Raw genomic sequence first — 17,484 nt, 5'->3', positions numbered from 1 at the left:
CTACTATGTTTCTAGACCCATAATCTGGTTCTAATCTTACTTCCCACACCTTTCTTACAAAATTTCCATTTATTCAGGAATATATCCATCCACTTAAGAAACAGGGTGTTTGGAAACAGTAGGAAAGAGAGCTAGTATTTTTTAACTATTATGGGCCAAATATTTTACATACATTATTTCTTTTAATCTTCATAATAATCTTCGTAAAGACAGGTCATATCATCCCATTCTTAGATGAAGAAACTAAGCCACAAAGAGATGTACAAAAACATTGTGTCCAAGGTCATCCTGTTAGTAAATGGCAAATCTGTCCAATTCTAAATCTCGGGTTCTTTCAATCTCACCACACTGAGAATCGTTAAATCTGTTAAAGATGGAGAGCCATGTTTCAAAGTTTCAGAATTCAATAAAATGCCATGTTTTCTAAACAGCAGTCCTCAATAACTTAAGAAAGCTTTGCTTAATTGGAATAAATTTCAAATAACTCAAAAACTCTACTGAGAACTGTTGGCTCTTTCACTGGGGATTTCAAAGCTACTTTGAGAACTGGCAATGCCCCAGGCCCATCATCACAACATCTATTACCATTATGGAGCATGGCCGAAAATGAATCTAGATACTGTCAGTGCAGCCCTTCCAAGACCCCACCCAAGCACACACTTCCTGCCTCTCGAAGTCTCCATGAATGGCCAGTTTCTCCTTTGCTGCTGCCGCCCAGCCCTGGGCTTACAAACATGCTCACATCTCTCCCATCCTGGAAAAAAGACTTTGTTCCCTAACCCTCCCCCTTCTTGAGCTGCCATCCTGTCCCTATGCTTCCCTTCACCTCTAAACTTTTAAAAAGCTCTGTGTTCTCTGCATATGACTTTACCCCCATTACTCGTCACCCCACTGCAGTTGACCTTTTCTGCTCCCAGTCCCCTGCTAAAAGCTCTCTCCAAAGCTACTTCTGTCATCATACCTGGTGACCTGCCCAACCTCCCCAAGGGTCCAAAGCTATCAATTTCCTGCTCCCTAGAGACCCCCTCTTCCCTCACGTCCCTGGTCCTCCTTCTGCTCTGACCACTGCTTTTCCTTACCACACCAAACACATGGCTCTCCCACTGCAAGATTTGGTGTCCATCACTCCAAGGACTTCAACTTTTGGCCCCATGCCAGGACCTCCCAGCTACCTCTCAATCAACATTTCCCAGGATCTGCATTTCTGCCCCACACCAGACTGTGGAAACAAAAGCTCAGCTGGACATGCCCAGCATCCAACCTCTCATCGCCTTGTGACCCAGGCAATGCCTCCCCTTTGGATCTCCACCTCTGCCACCTGCATGCCCAGCCTCCTGGCCCTCCTCATCCCACAGCTAGGTCCTATAGGTTCTTGTCCCAGGTGCCCTGCACCTTGACCCTCTGGTACAGTCAGGTCAGAACCCACCATGCCTTCTAGGTCTAGCTCCTGCAACCAGTCATCCTGCTGTCCTGTAGTGCCTCTGGACTAATCTTCCTGAAGTACAGCTCTAACTGATTTTTAAAAAATACAACACCCATGGAATGCCTGGGTGATTTAGTCAGTTAAGCATCTGCCTTCAACTCAGGTCATGACCTTAGGGTCCTGGGATCAAGCCCTGTGTTGGGCTCCCTGCTCAGTAGGGAGCCCGCTTCTCCCTCTCCTTCCACTTTTCCACCTGCTCATGCTTTCTCTGTCAAATAAATAAATAAAATCCTTAAAAATAACCCCATATAGCTTCTATCCCTCTATTGCTCTTTGGGCCAGCTCTCAAGGCACAGTCCGGTCCTCCAGTCTCCTCTCTTCCTGGTCCCTGCTACCCCATCTTGCCCACTTCCTTGCCTTTGTTCACACTGCCCCTCAGGTTGGGATGAATTGCCAGACCAACTCTCTAAGTCCTCACCAGTGTCAGCTCCCTAGCACCTCTCCTTCCCAAGACAGGGGCCTAAAGACAGTGGTTAAGACTGAGGCCCCTAGAGCCAGACTGTCTGTGTGAACTCAGACTGCTCAGTCACTCTGTGCCTTGTTTTCCCCACTTGTAAAATGAAGCCAATAACTCTCCCAGTGTGGCTGTCAGGATTAAATAAGGTAATACACCCAAAGCTCTGGCCAAGGGACTTGCCAAATGTGAGCACTCAATAAATAGCAAGAGCTTCATTATCCCTGAGACAACCCCGATCCTACCTCCATGGCTCTCTGCCCTTGTCCCCTTGTCACTTGCCTTTTTTTATTCCTGTAGGACAGTCATTTGCATGGACGTCTCAGCCTCTGTGGGAAAGGAACCTATCCATCACCTCTCTCTCCAACACCATTCAAACAAGCAAGACACACTCCATAAATGCTTTGTTGAACTGAATAAAATTAAATAATATGTATTTAGATTGAGATCAAAAACTGTTTACTCTATTGGGAAAAGGTTCCACTTCTGAGGGGCCCATGGTTACAAAAGTGGCCTCAACAGGAAATGGAAGGAATCCCATGGCTTTAGTAACTTCTCATGGAATGAGCAGAGAAAACAAAGTAGAATTTTCTGGAATGAGGCACACACATGGAATCCAGCTATACAGGAAACTGCCCTGGCAGGTCATCTTTGTGATTTGAAGAACTCTGACCAAAATGCCCCTGACAGAACTCAGGATCAAAGACCATCTTTCTACAGTGGAGGCACCAGCCTGAGTGAGTCACAGCAGTACTCCTGCCCACAGCCGCTTGGGAAAAGCGGCTGGGGAGTCATGAGGGAAGGTCCACTCTGTCAGAACAGAAAGGGATTTGGCAGGGGAGAGGCATCAGCTCTCTCTGCCCCAGTCCCCACAGCAGTCAGCCTAGCCTGTCAGAGTTATACTTGGGGTGCTAAAAAGGAGGCCCATCTCTTCTCTAAATCAAAGGGCCTTCCCAATCCTGAAGGAAAGCTATGAGCTTAGGGTCTTTTCTCCATAAGCCCCCATACATGCATATCAGCCAAAAATGTATGTGAATACAACAGAACCCAATGCAGGCCCCAGAAAAGAAGGGTGAGGAAAAATAAGAGAGCTGCTTTCGCTTTTTAGGAATGAGACTCCCAGGGACAACAGCAAGCTGTTTCTCAAGAAATCTCAAGCTTGGAGGAAAGTGGAGAAGAGCAATGAGTATGTCCAGGCACAGCAGTGAGCCCCTTGGCTATTCTCCAGCTGGGCTATTCCAACTCTGCTCATCCTTTAAGCCCAGCCCAGGAGCACCCCCTCCTCTAAGATCCTGCAGCACCTGAATGGGCACCACCCATCTGGTCTGGGACAGACACTGCCTGCTACTTTTAGGTGACTTTTTCTGTCTGCAAGATCACTAATCCCACTCTCCCGCATGTTCCTTGAGTGAAGGGAAGACCTCACACTTCACTTCCCCTTCCTCAAGGCAAAGCCAATAATTCAGGCCCATCCATTAATATGGAACAATTCTGAGCAAAGTTGAGGGACGAAGGGTCACAGACAACTAATCCCCATGCTCAGGCAGCTGACAGTCCAGCAGAAGAAACAAGGAAGCCTGTCAGCTCTCTTCAGTGTGCCATGTGGTATGAGAAATATGAGAAGGGGGTAATGTCCAGGTGTTAGAACAGGAAAGAGATCTGGAAAAGCTTCCTAAAGAAGTCAACATGAGGGGATCCCTGGGTGGCTCAGTGGTTTAGCACCTACCTTTGGCCCAGGACATGATCCTGGGGACCCGGGATTGAGTCCCACATCAGGATCCCTGCATGGGGCCTGCTTCTCCCTGTGCCTGTGTCTCTGTCCCTGTCTGTCTGTCTCTCTCTGTGTGTCTCTCATAAATAAATAAATAAAATCTTTAAAAAAAGTCAACACGCAAAATAACCTAAATATAGGACATCATAGTTGTGGTGGCACGGGTTGGTGGGTTGGTGGGTGGGCTGGTTGGTTAAACGGATGGTCGGTTGGTTGGATGAATGGTTGGTTAAATGAATGTATGCATAAAAAAATGAATACCCACAAGTGAACTTGAGGATAAAGTTTTAATTGTTCCAATTCTACTGAAAATTATCAGTTTAAGTTTTATGACACTTTCCCAAGCAGATCAGCATAATTTTCCCTTCCTTTCTCTTTGCTATATGCAGTCTTTCATTCACTCAATATTCATTGCCAGGTCCAGGGATACAGCTGGAAAAAAAGAAAGGAATGAAGGAAAGAAGGAAAGAAGAGAGGGAGGAAGGAAGGGAAGAAGGAAGCCCACTCAAGTCCTCAAAGACTTCATGGAAGTAAAGGTGATTTATCAAGTCACTATGCTACATTGAGGGTTATCTGTGATACTGAGGAGAAGAGAAGCATATAGACCCTGTGAACCAGGCAAGGGTTAGGGTGAGACATGTGAGGAACCTAGCATGCAAAATTTAAGGAAGCACTTACTTCCAGGTTCATGCAGGCGCCTGCGCTACAGATGAGCTACCCTGAGAATGCATGCTCCTTAAATTCAATACCCTAAATGCCTCGCTAGCTCACTCTCATCCTGGCCCCGTTGCTGACTTCAAGATGGGCCACTCTTTGCAGTTCTGGTAGGCAGGGTCTAGTGAGCTAACTGGCAGACCAGCAAATAAGCACCGTGGCGTGAGGGAGGGAGGGACTCAGGAAAGAAGTATCTTCATATACTTCCCCTGCTGATAATCATCTCCCCAAAGTTATCCCTGAGCCTTAACAGCCTCCTTCCACCCAGCAGCAGTGGCTTCGGCTGCATGGAACAGCTTTCCTGTATGCTATGGATTCAGGCCTTGGGCAGAGCAGCGGCAAGGCCCAGATGTGGTCAGAGGAGGATCTCGGAGCTGCCACTCTGATGTCCAGAGATGGACAAAATGAGACCACTCACCCTTCCACGGAGAGGTGTGGATACACTCTCACCTCTTTAGCACCACGCTTTGAGGGTCTCAGAGGGCATCTGTGTCATGAGAAGTCTCTCTGCCCTGGGAGATGCACTGGATAGAAGAGCCCCAGGTGCTCCAGAGCTAAAGGTACCTAGCAGCTAGAATTACCACATAGGGTAGGGGCAGATACCCCCATCTTACTCCAAGTGGCCTGTAACATGCACTGAAGCAGTTTCTCATACTTATGCTCCACACACGCTAGGCAGAGGCCTGCATGCAGGAGACAGAACTGGTATTCCACCGTGGATGGGGGGCACAAGTAGGGTAAACGTGGGTAAGAGGTAAGAGGGAGAACCAGCTGAGCACAGGGCAGCCGTACCCACCACAGAGGAGAGGTCCCTGGAGGCAGTCATGAAGGTGAAGCTGGATGAACCCAGGAGCTCCAGGCCGCCCACCTGTTCACCCGGGGCTGCTGGCACACAGGGAAGCAACTACCTGTTGTGCATGTTTCAAGAGTCAGCTAATTTCAAACCTTTATAGTCTGACATAAATCCAAATAATGTGCAGAGATAAATTAAAATGGAAATTCCACCCGTTACTCATCCCATGCGGTGCAGATGTTGTCAGACTCGGGATGCTCGAGTATGGGGAATAGTCAATAAACCACAAACACCACATCCTCAGAGGAGCCTCTGCCAAGCCCCAGATGGCATTATTCATTCCCTATCAGGACGCAGCCAGGCATCTGTGTGCCTGCTGGCCCACTCAGGACCAGGAGCCCAGGAGGAGCTGGGCACCCAGGAGGGACCAGGATTCACTCATCTCTCCTCCCAGTGCACAGCCCTCGAAAGGGGTCTGGTGAGTGGCTGCTGAAGGAAATCACTAGCAAGGGTCTCTAGAGCCCTGAGGATTGATGAAGATCTGCCGCCACCTACTGTCCATTCTGCTAAACCCCAAAAAATCAGCCAGGGCAGCCCTAATGGTAGGCACTAAATCTCGGGAGGCAGGGACACTATACTCCTGGAGCCATGGTGGTCACAGAACAAGGCAGTTATATTGCATTCCTCACCTGATGTTACCACGTCACCATGAAGTCCTTGCGGGGACACACAGCCTCTCCAAGCCCAAGGGCCCCTTGCCCTGTCAACGGCACTCCCTAACCACTCAGGTCTTCCACTCCTCTGACAGCACTGCAATCTAGCACCTGAGTATGGAGAGCTGCACCCGAGCATGGGCTTCTGAGGCAGGGAGCCATCTCCCCCTTCTGCATCCCTAGTGATGAGTTGGGCCCCAAAGGGCACTCAAGAGGCACCTCCTGTCTGGCCAACACAGCAGGACATTACCAGCCCCAAAGCCCAGGATGGTGTGAATGGCACTCTTCCTTGGCGGGGGGGGGGGGGGGGGGGGGGGCTGTGGCATTGGGATGGGAGGGGCTGCCTGCAGGCCTGAATCGGGCTTCATGCCAGTCTCCCCTCTAGGGTCTGTCTGCCTGGCCTGCCTCACCAGGGCATCCCAGAGGTGATGGCCGTGATCAGGCTCTGCCACTAGTCTATCAAAACTCTGGGGTCTGGGCAAGTATACAAGGAGCCACAAGAATGACAGAGAAGACCCTGGTGCCCTACCCAGGTCCCCTGGCCTCAGCATGCCCATCTCAGCTGCTGTCCATGTTGGTTACTAACGGCTCACAGCTGTGTCCCTCTCAGGAATCCCCTCCGCCAGATTCACCCAGGAGGTGGCACACTGCACACTCAGGATGGGCAACCCTGAGTCAATGACTGACAAGGGGTAAAAAGCTCTCTCCTAGCTTAATGGTGGGGACAGCTGTGGGTCAAGTCACACTCTCATCTCCCTGTGGGATCAGACTGAGGCCCCACATCCTGGCTGAGACCTTCCCCTGCCCTGTCCAGCTTCCCCCACTGCCTTTCTCCTAAGAGCACCCCCAGTAATTACATGCAACTGAGCCTCCATCCTAGGCTTGAATTCTAGGGCAGCGTCAGCCTGGAGCACACTACCTCCCCCTGCCTCTGCCCCTGGCTGTGACTTCCAGGGCCACCTCTGAGCCCGATGTTGCAAGGCCCAGAGAAGGCTCCAAGTAGCCACCTTCCCTCACCCCTGTTAGGTCTGAGTGCTGGGACAGTTCTACACATAAAAGCCAGCTCTGCTATTGCCTCACTGTCCTTTGTCACACTTTAAAATGACTACACATGCACACGTCTCTCCACCTTGAAGAGCTCACAGGATCTGATACATACTAGGACTCACATCCACCTTTACAGAATTGAATGACATAAATGGGGAGGGGGATGCAGGTGGGCAGGACTGATGGTGGGAGGTTGGGAAGGGCAGGGAGATTACTCTGGCCCCGGTTTTAAATCAAAGGTGCTGCATACAGTTATGTAGTATGTGCACTGCACAAAGATGCCTAGCTGAGGGGACAAGAGACAGCTGAAAGCCAACCCATATTCCATCCACCAAACTATGAGCCCTGGGACCTACTTCCACCCAGAACCTTGACAGGTTCCTTAAATTCTCTGGCCTTAGTTTTCTCATCTGTAACATAGGGATAATAAGTGCTGGCAAGATCCTCATTCTCAGCTCCCAGCGTCTTCTGGGAGTTTGGAGGGAGCTCTACTAGTCTACCCGCCTGTAGACCTTTACTCTCCTCCCCTCTACGCACTGCATCCTGAGGGAGGAAGCGTGACTTATCTGACTGAAAGAAAGAAAGAGAGGGCATGAAGCTCAGTTGTACCCTTTCACTCCTGAGAGGGAGCTGCTTTCCTGGGGTGGCCCTTCCCACCATATGCCATGTGAGCTGACCTGCACTGGGTCTGACACGAGGTGAGGAAGTAGGTCTAGTGCCGGGCCCATCAGGCCTCATGATTATGATTTGCTGTGTCTTCTACCTTCCCCTTGTCAATCACAGAAACAGTATGAGGTCTACCTACAATATCCAGGTCTACCTGGATACCCTTTATTTGATTTGCCAATTTGTTCAGAACTCAGGAGAAGAATACTTTTTAACAAGAACACAAAAGGAAAAAAAATAATAATATTCATCTCAGTGGATTATTAGAAAGAGCAAATGGGCCAATATATAGAAGTACCTAGCAGAGTGACCAGCAAATAGACGGTAAGTGGTAGGCAAACAACAAAGCCCCCAAAATGTTTGCTGACAGATCAGTGTAAGGGTCAACGCTACTAAACATGGGTTAAATACCCCTAATTATATACTTCGCTTGGTATTGGGGGGAGGGGCTGTGAATACACTTTTACCTGCTTCCTGTAAGACAAAGTTCATACCATCTTTCAAGGGTTTGATAACTAGTCCAAGGCCACAGGCGTTCTCAGGGGCAGAACTGGTTTGCCAGTCTAGCCTGGAATCCAGCCTGGAATCCATGCAATTCCAGAGCCCATGTGCCATACCTCCTAAGTGCACTGTAACCAGTAGGTCCTCAATAAATATCTGACAATTGAAGCAGAAGGCCCAGAATAACTCCGGAAGAATCATAGGCCAGCAAAATGCACAAGCCAGCGGAAAACCCGGAAACCATTTACCCAGGGGCCACGTTTTACAGTCAGAGACAATGAAGTCAGAAACAAATGACTGGCCCAGGTCAGCCAGGCCAAGGGAGGGCTAGAACCCAGGGCTCCTGATACACCAGCCACTCCTATTTCTCCCCCTGAGAGTGCTTCCACTCCGTTAGGTTTGAGGCACTGTTCTCAGCGCACACAGGCATGGCACTGGAGGGCAAAACAAGGTCTGCTGAGTCAAACGACAGCAGGCAGATTTTAACTCCATGTGAGGAAGACTTTTCTAGCAGTCAGAATCATGCAGAAGCACTGCAGGGAGTTCCCCATCACTGGGGGTGTGCAAACGGACACCGGTCACCACCTAAAGGCCATGGAAAGGACTTCTATTCAGGAAGAGAGGCGAAACCATTCATTCATGTATTCACCAGACTCTGGAGCTCGCTGCCTGGGTTCATATCCCTGTTCTGCCTCTTACTAGGTATATAAACGTGGACAAGTAAAAGACCTTCTCTGAGTGAGTTTCCTCATCTGTAAAATGGGAAGTATAATAGTATATCCCTCATAGAACTTTATGAGAAGTAAAAGAGTGAATTTACCTAAAACACTTAGAACAGTATCTTTCACAAAGTAGGTCAATATCAGAAGTTTATTGATCTTGTTATTGCTGTGGGTGGTAGTAGTAATAGTATTAAATATTCATTGAGTGCCTTCTGTGTACCAAATAACTAGTATAGGAGCAGGGAATATAAAGGTCCCTGTTCTCTTTTTTTTTTTTTTTTAAGATTTTATTTATTTATTCATGAGAGACACAGAGAGAGGGGGAGAAGCAGAGACACAGGCAGAGGGAGAGGCAGGCTCCATGCAGGGATCCTGATGTGGGACTTGATCCCGGGACCCCAGGATCATGCCCTGAGCTAAAGGCGGCGCTAAACCGCTGAGCCACCCAGACGTCCCTAAAGTCCCTGTTCTCATGAAATTTATTTTCTATTGTGAGGGAGACAAACAATGGATAAGTAAAATGATTTCAGGTAATGATAGGTGCTGTGAGGACAACAAAACAGACTGGAGATGTGGGGGCGGAGGTGAAGTTGGTCAGAGAAAATCACTCTGAGTCCAGAACATCTGAGAGACAAGAAAGAGACAGTCACAAGATGATTTGGAAGCTGGGCCTTTACATCAAGGGAACAAGCCAGTTCTCCCTCTTGTGGGAATAAGCTACAAATGTTGGGTAATAGGAAAAAGGGCCTGTAGAAAGAGTGAAGATCCATAAGTAACTACATTAATGCTAAAACAAAGGAAAAGAAGGGGGACTGGCCCTACCAAGATACTAAGCTATAACTACAAAACCATAGTAACAAAAGCTGTGATTATGTGGTTTCAGTTTTTTAAAGGGACAAAAGACAATCAACATAATAGAGAGCTCAAAGACAGACCCATGTCGAAAAGGGAACCTAGGAAAGAATAAAGGTGGCTTCAAAAACCACTGGGTTGAAGAACAGATTGTGGATGGTGCTGGGAAAACTGTCTCACTCTATGGAGAAAAACAGAGGTGGATCTTTTCATCCTGACAAACACAAAAAGAAAATGTAAATGCAATAATTATTCCAACTAAAATAAAAATTATCTGATAGGAAATATATAGCGGACTGTAAAGAAATATCAACAAATGTCAAAAGATTGAAATCATACAGAATGTTTATGGATGAAGGGAAAATAAGCCAGGAATCAAAAGCAGAAGCCAGAAAAGCACCCCAGATGTTTGCTCTGGTCAATAACATGTCTTAATAACCCATGGGGCAAAAGAAGAAATCACAATGAGAATTAGAAAATATTTAAACTAAATCATATGAATACATAACATACAGATTCATGGGATACAAAGCATTGCCCAGAGGGAAATCTGTAGCTGTAAAAGGTATTATACAAGACGACTGAGGGAGAAATGGATGAGATGGGATTTTGTATACATGTATATATGGATTTTTTCAGCTTAAATAAATTATAAATTTTTAAAAAGAAAGAAGGATCCTGGCAAACCCCACAGGCTTTTGGCTGGAACCCCTAAGTAGAAGGCTATGGAATGGATGAGAGTAAAAAGATGAAAACAGATAACCCCCGATACACTAGAATCGAAGGAAGGCTGAGGTCACTCTAGCTAAACAGACATGAAGGCAGTTAGCAGTACTAGAGATGAAGACAGATTTCACAACGATAGAAAAAATCTATCCATCCCGAAGACAGAAAAATTCTACGTGTATATGCATCAGATAACCTAGCCACAAAATGTGCTGAGCAGAGTAGGCCCAGCTTCCCTAGGGTCACGAACGGAGTTCACAGACTGTATCTACTTAGCTTGCCATGTACCACCCGCACCTAAGTACCTCACTAGTCAAGAGAAGAGAAAGAAGGACTACCCCTGCTAGCATATCCTAGATACCAGAATCTCATGGGGCTGTTGCAAGAAATTTGCCAGCCGATCACCTTCACGAATTTAGAGACAATTCCAAATTGTATTTACGTACAAACCCTTACGTAAATATATTAACTGAATCAAACAATATATAAAAAGATAATATATCATACCCAAGTAAGATTGATTCCAGGAATGTAAGGTTGGTTTAACATTTAAAAATCAGTCAATGTAAGATTGATCAAGGTCAACTGTAAAGGAATAAAGGGAATAAAGAGGGATGCAGTAAAAAAAAGAGATGCCCCCAGAAGGGGCCTGTGGGGGCTGCTGCATTGCCACATCTGGGGCCTCCCCAGGAAACACTTCTTGCACGCCATGGCTTTGCCACGTTGCTATGGGTCAGCCTGGAAACTATGGGAACCATCTGCTAAAGCTTTCTTGACTTTGAGGAGAAAAAAGGACCAAGGAAACCTACCCCGAAGCTTCCCGCATGGGTGCACTCTGGGCTGCTTGCTCCCTGGTGGAGAGGCCATACCCACCTTGTCCACTTCAGAGGCTGACTCTGAGAGCCCAAGGAGCCACGGAGGACTGGGCGGATCTTTAAGAAAGCCATGGCCTCAGCACAGCATGCTCACCTGAGGGGCAGGGGCTGGCTCTCCTGCCTTGTGAATGTTCTTTCCAGCCTCTCCTGGGTCATCCTGGCACTCCCACCTGGCAATGAGAATTTCAACGGCGTCCTGTTGGCCTCTGGGCCACTGTCCACAGCTGGGCCATCTTCCTCGAGCTCTTGCCATCTGCCGCTCCCCCTCCGCAGCAGCCCTTTGCAGGACAAGTGGCGGGGGCTGCCGGGTGTGGTTCTCTGCTTTTCTGCAGTCAGCTCACCGAGAGGGCTCCTGGAAGGGGAGCCAGGGCTGGAAGCCAGGCTGTCCTGGGTGGTGGGACAGGCTGGGGCATGGGCAGAGAGCTCGGGCACTTTCCGGCTCTCGGAGTCGGGGGCCTGGGTCCTGCTGCTCAAGGCCGGGGACCGCTTCAGGGAGCGTCTGCGGACGGAATCCTGAAAGGACCAAGCAAAAGCTCAGTAAGGATCCCCTTCAAGGGAGGTGGGAAAAAACTCTATCCCCCCACAGGCATGTGCCCATAATGTCCACTCCCCCAGGAACATCTTCCCCCATCCATCCCCCAGCTCTTCTGAACATCCTACCTATGGTCTGAGGAGGTCCTCCTGGGCCACCAGATCTGAGCTGCTTTCACTGTGCTCCACCTGCATAAGCCCCAGGCGCCGGCCTCAGCCCTTCTCCCGCAGCCCTTACAGACAGCATGCTCTGCTCCAGGAGCAGTGGACCTGTAGCTCCAGGGCCAGGCCTCCATCCAAATTCCTATATCACCACCTACCAGCCATATCCCCTGGGCCAAGTTATTAGTTTCTCTACCTCAATTGCCCTCCTCTGTAATATAAGCAGCCCATAATCTACTATCTGCCATTTCTAAAACCTCTTAAAACAAATTCCCTTTTTTTTCATATATATATATTTTTTATTGGAGTTCAATTTGCCAACATATAGTATAACACCCAGTGCTCATCCCGCCAAGTGCCCCGCTCAGTGCCCGTCACCCAGTCACCCCAACCCCCCACCCACCTACCTTTCCACTACCCCTTGTTCGTTTCCCAGAGTTAGGTGTCTCTCATGTTAAAACAAGTTTCTTTTGGAGTTCTGTGGCAAATTCTTTTTAACTGCTATGAAAAGTTGCTTACACTCCTTTTATAAGTGTGAATATTCCTATCTTTAGTTGTAGAAATGTTAATGTTTTTGCTTATGGGATGCTACCCCAAACCCTGCTGCAGGTGGTAGGTGGTATGTGGCTTGTGCATGGTGTTTCTTTCCTGAAAATAAAATTCTGAATTCCAAAACACATTTGGCCCAAAGGTCAGGTGAAGGGTTGGGGACCTATAGCACCTATCTTGTACAGGATCAAGGTATTAAAAGGGGGATCCCCATGGAAGACACTGGCACAGAGCCAGACCAATCAGGGCAGTCAACAAATATCAGCCACTGCTCTACAGCTTCTCTCCAGTCCCTACTCACACAGGGCCTCAATCCTCCGTGAAATAGACCAAGAATGGCAGAAGCCATTCTTCATTCATCTCTGGTGTCCACCAAGCTCCCAGCTCAGTAACTTCTTCCTAGTAAGCACTCAAGGCTTGCTTAATGCTTGAAATGAAGGAATTCCAAAAAAGTCAATTGAAATGTCCTCTCTTGCTATCAATGATTAACTGATAAAATGGGAAGTCAAACTGTTCACCAACCTAGCGACAGGGAGTGGAGGTAAAGAAGACAAGAATAGACCTGCTAGGCTTTTCCAGGGTTTAAAATTTGGGATCTCTTAGCATTTCCAGAAATAATCCAGAACCAAATGGGAAAGCCTGAACTGGAATAGAAACAGCTAATTCTGTAGTATTCTTGCCTAGTGGAAATTACGAGGCACTACAAACCTCCAAAAGCCACCAGGGCCTCCCTTGCCACACAGTGAAGAAAATATTAGTCACCATTCCCAAGTAGACCCAAACTTCTGGCCCAAGGCAGGGAACCCAGCCTCTTACTCATCCTTTGTAAGGGCAGAGCTGATCTAGTAGGGGAAAAAAAAAAAAACTAGCAAAGCTTGCTTTTATTCTCTTGAGCAACCAAGTATGGCCAAGGTACTCAAAGGCCCACAAAACACTTTCCAGAAAACCTGGGGAAATTCTACAACAACCTATCCTATCTTTCAATGCCCTTCACAGGATTCGGATATCCTCAAGGGAAAAACACACCTCCCAAAGCAATTATTCCTCCTTTTAGAAGTTTGGGACAATCTCCTAGATAATATTGCTCCAAATCTTCACACCTTAATTGTGAAGAGGGTCTCAACTACACGGATTGGATGTCACTGTAGGGCAGGACCTTAGCATTCATCTGATCCACCAGTTCTCAAAGTGTGATCCCCCGGCCTTAGAGGTCCCCAAATCCTTTTAGGGAGCTCAAATCTATTTTCATAATAATAATATGACACGATTTGCCTTTTTCATCGTGTTGACGTTTGCAGTAATGATGCACATGAACTGGTGGGAAAAACTGCTGGCCCATAGCACAAATCAAGTGCTGGAGGTATCTGCCACCACTTGCAACAAAAATAAATAAGTAAAATGCTAATTTCATCTAAGAATGTCCATGCTGGGGCAGCCTGGGTGGCTCAGTCAGCTAAGCACCCGACTCTTGATTTCAGCCCAGGTCATAATCTCTGGGTTGTGAGGTCGGCTCCACACAGGTTAGAGATTCCTTCTCTCTGCCCTTCCCCCTGCTAAGGCTCTCCCTCTCTCTCAAATAAATAAATAAATAAAATCTTTTTAAAAAATGTCCATGCTGAAGCATATAAAGTATTAATTATATTCAATCTCAACCCTATGGTACCCATCTCTTTAATATTCCACATGACAAAATAGGAGGTATATATAAACACTGCCAGATGCAGAGGATGACAGTTGTCTCAAGGAAAAGCACTTGCACAACCATCTGATTTGTGAATTGAACTTGCTAGTTTCTTCCGTGGAACAACTGACAAATTAATTGTGGTTATTCAGACTTGGGTATTCAGCAGGCATTTCCTTGATAATAAGAGGAGCCTGTCACTTCAAGGGAAATGACTGATGTGTTCTTTCCATGATAAAATACAAGTTGTGAGGTAAAAATTAATATCTGGGGAAACTTGCATCAACCGCTGTGATTGGATGCCTTCTCAGCACTTAAAATCTTTTCTGATTCGTTGGGTGGTGACATCAAAACATGGGATTTTTTTTTTTTTTGATGTGGGTTAATTTTTCGTAATGAAATGTCAACATTCAGGAGATCTCAGTAATTCAGATAACTTAACCAGTATTTTCCAAACTACCAAAACCCCCATGATATACAGGCAGAGGCAGGGAGACAGTCAGATTCTTTCTGTCCTGATTCCAGGTGAATTGGGAGAAGAACACCAGCCTCTCGAGCCACAGCCCACATCTAGCCATACAGCGTGGGAGAGGAGGTGACCAGCCGGAGTAGACACACGAGATCTGTGCGGGTTTGCTCAGGCTCCCTCATGGGACTAATACTGCCCTATGAGCTTGGTGTTTGATTTTCCTTTGTTTTCCTATTTCTTTGTTGTTTTATAAACTCCTATTACATTCATTCTCTCATTTGGTTGAGTCTCCCCACCTAATGGGACACTCCCACCAGAGTCCCTCCTTAAGGAAAGATATAAAACAATGATATGAAAGTATCAGAATTTCTTTTTAAAGCAAAGCAAATGAAACCATAAGGATTGGGATTTCCTCTTCCCTTTTAATATTATGTTCTAAAAAATTAAAAAAAAAAGATTTAAAAAATAATAAAAAAGATGTTCTCTAGACTTGGATGGCTTGCCCCTGACTTCTGAATGGCAGAGGTAAAACTGGTAGATGTGTTCTCACTCAGCTGAGGAAGATAAAGCCATGGCATCCATCTTGTTGACCTGAGGGGTAAACTGAGGTCAGGGAAGGTGATAAGGCCTGCCCATGATCCCACAAGGAGTTAACAGTACCACCAGAGGAAAAACAGGCAGGTGTCCCTCCCAACCCAACACACAGATCTATCTTGTGGGGTGCCCTCAAATAAACCCAGGCAACCCCTTAAGCCCTGCCTGGTTCTCACTTTCCACTCTCATCATAGCATTGAGAGCAGCAACTCTACCTGCGGGGAACTGGCGATAGGACTGGCCATCATGCCTCGGACAATCAGGTCAGACTTTGACCTGATCTTCTCGCCCACCCTCTTGGTGTCCAAGGAAGACTCTGACGACGGAAGCTTGTCCATCTTCTCCCACGCAGGGGCCACGGCAGGGCTTTCACCTGGGATAACTTGCATAGGCTTACTTTTGTGTAGGGGCCTTTTCGAGGATACAAAATTACCAAGCATATCCCCATCAAGATTGTCGTGCCTGCAAAAAAGGGGTTTCTCCATTAAACAGATTCCCCAATAGCTAACAACAATAATAAGTCCCACATTCAACTCAGAGCAAGCCCCTTCATACATCTGTGATGATTCTAACCCGCTAGTGCTTTATCATTAAAGGTAAAGAATAGAAAATACTTTCACACCAGGGCAAGTCTGACCTACAAAATGAGACCAGGAAACAAACAAAATCAGAATTGATGACCTATGATAGGATTTCTCAAATATCCTTGAACGTTTTGTGTCCTCAAATATAAAGGGCATCCTTGTTCCAGACCTGAGTGATTACAGAAAATCACAGCCCTCCAAGAGAGTCATGAGCTACGTGAAGCCCAGCCTTACTGCACATCAGTGAGATCAACAGATGGAGACATGGGGCAAACTTTGTGTTCTCCAACTATTCAGTTCAGGTTCAGTTCAGTTGGGCATGCCAACGGCTTCTCTTATTGGGCTTCTTGGCACTGAAACAGAGTGAGAGAGAGAGAGAGATTGTGTGTGTGTGTGTGTGTGTGTGTGTGTGTGTGCACATGTGTGTGTGTATACAGGGGAAAGAGAGAGATAGAACAAAAGAAGATGAGATGCTGAGGCAAACAAGGAAGAAAGAGAAAGAGACAGTGCAAGAGGCCCAGCTCAAGAGTACTCTTACCTATCATCTGTGATGGATCAGCCACAGCCCAGCACTCCTGTGACACAGGCTGGCATGTTTTCTACCATTGGACTCTGGCCTAAAGGGGCATTGACTGCTGCTCTATCCCAAGCTGCTGACTACCAAGCATTGGGTCACGCGTGAGAGAAGCAGTCATGTGTGTGCTATGACAGGGGCATATCCAGCAAAGGAAGGTTCCAGAACCAGCTTGGGTCAACCAAAGACTTACAGAGAAGCCAGCCCTGAGTGTGAAGGAATGAGCACGCAGGAGATAACCAGAATGCCCCAGGCATTAGCACAAAGGCCTATCTATAAGAGCAGGCCAGGCCAAGGTGAGCCATACAGGCTGATCACGGAAAAAGTTTTTGCAAGTTACCCTTAGGAGTTTGGTTTTCATCCTGGAAGCCATGGGAAGCATCTGAAGGCCGTTCCACAGGGGAGCAGCATGGTCAGGCTTGTTCGTGGGAAGCTCACACTATCTTAGGTGGAAGGGGGATTTGAGCAGATCACCAGAGGCCTGGAAACCAAGGAAGAGTCTATAGGAGTTAGCCCAGGCAAGAGAGGAGGTGTGAACTGAGGCACTGCTGTCAGGGCAGAGAAAGCAGGCAAGAGTCTAATATCATTAAGGGCTCACAGAGACAAAAATGATAGAGTAGAATAATACCCAAGTCTGTAGCTTGGATAACTGGGTGGAACTCGGAAGCCCCCACTTCTGCTAGTTCTTTATCACCTCAGAAATATTTATTTTCCCAGCCAGGCAGTAAGCACCTCTGAAGGAAGAACCATCTTCTTCCAAACTACTCTAACTCACTTTCACGTCTTAAGCCTTGAGTTAATGTTTTCAGTGGTCCTCGTCCTTTGGCCAGACCCTACCCCTCAGCTATCCTTGGGAAAGAAAATGCTTCTCAGCGGAGCCAGAAGGAAGCATCCAGCCCCAGGGAGTTAGACTCGCTAGTGACTACAGACAGCATATTAAGGTTGTAATTTAATATCAGTGCTTTCCAATACTGGAGGTTCAATCAAGAATGGCAATTAATTTCCTTCCTAAGAGTTCTAAAA

At 47.1% G+C, this 17,484-nt stretch overlaps 1 protein-coding gene across 5 annotated transcripts in view; it reads right to left on the bottom strand.

Annotated features, from left to right (window-relative positions):
- Positions 1-17,484, bottom strand: part of MINDY4 (MINDY lysine 48 deubiquitinase 4) — a 104,645-nt gene that overhangs the window by 74,824 nt on the left and 12,337 nt on the right. For all 5 annotated transcript variants that reach the window (XM_072764654.1, XM_026019098.2, XM_072764653.1 and 2 more), the window contains exons 4-5: positions 15,519-15,765; positions 11,412-11,830 (exon numbers count right to left, since the gene is read on the bottom strand). In XM_072764654.1, the coding sequence (XP_072620755.1) occupies positions 11,412-11,830; positions 15,519-15,765 (666 nt within the window). The remainder of the gene's footprint in view (positions 1-11,411; positions 11,831-15,518; positions 15,766-17,484) is intronic.

This window comes from Vulpes vulpes, chromosome 7 (genome assembly GCF_048418805.1).
Source record: "Vulpes vulpes isolate BD-2025 chromosome 7, VulVul3, whole genome shotgun sequence".
Classification (NCBI taxonomy): domain Eukaryota; kingdom Metazoa; phylum Chordata; class Mammalia; order Carnivora; family Canidae; genus Vulpes; species Vulpes vulpes.
The sequence above is the reverse complement of the archived record's forward strand: the minus strand, read 5'-3'. Positions and strand labels throughout refer to the sequence as shown.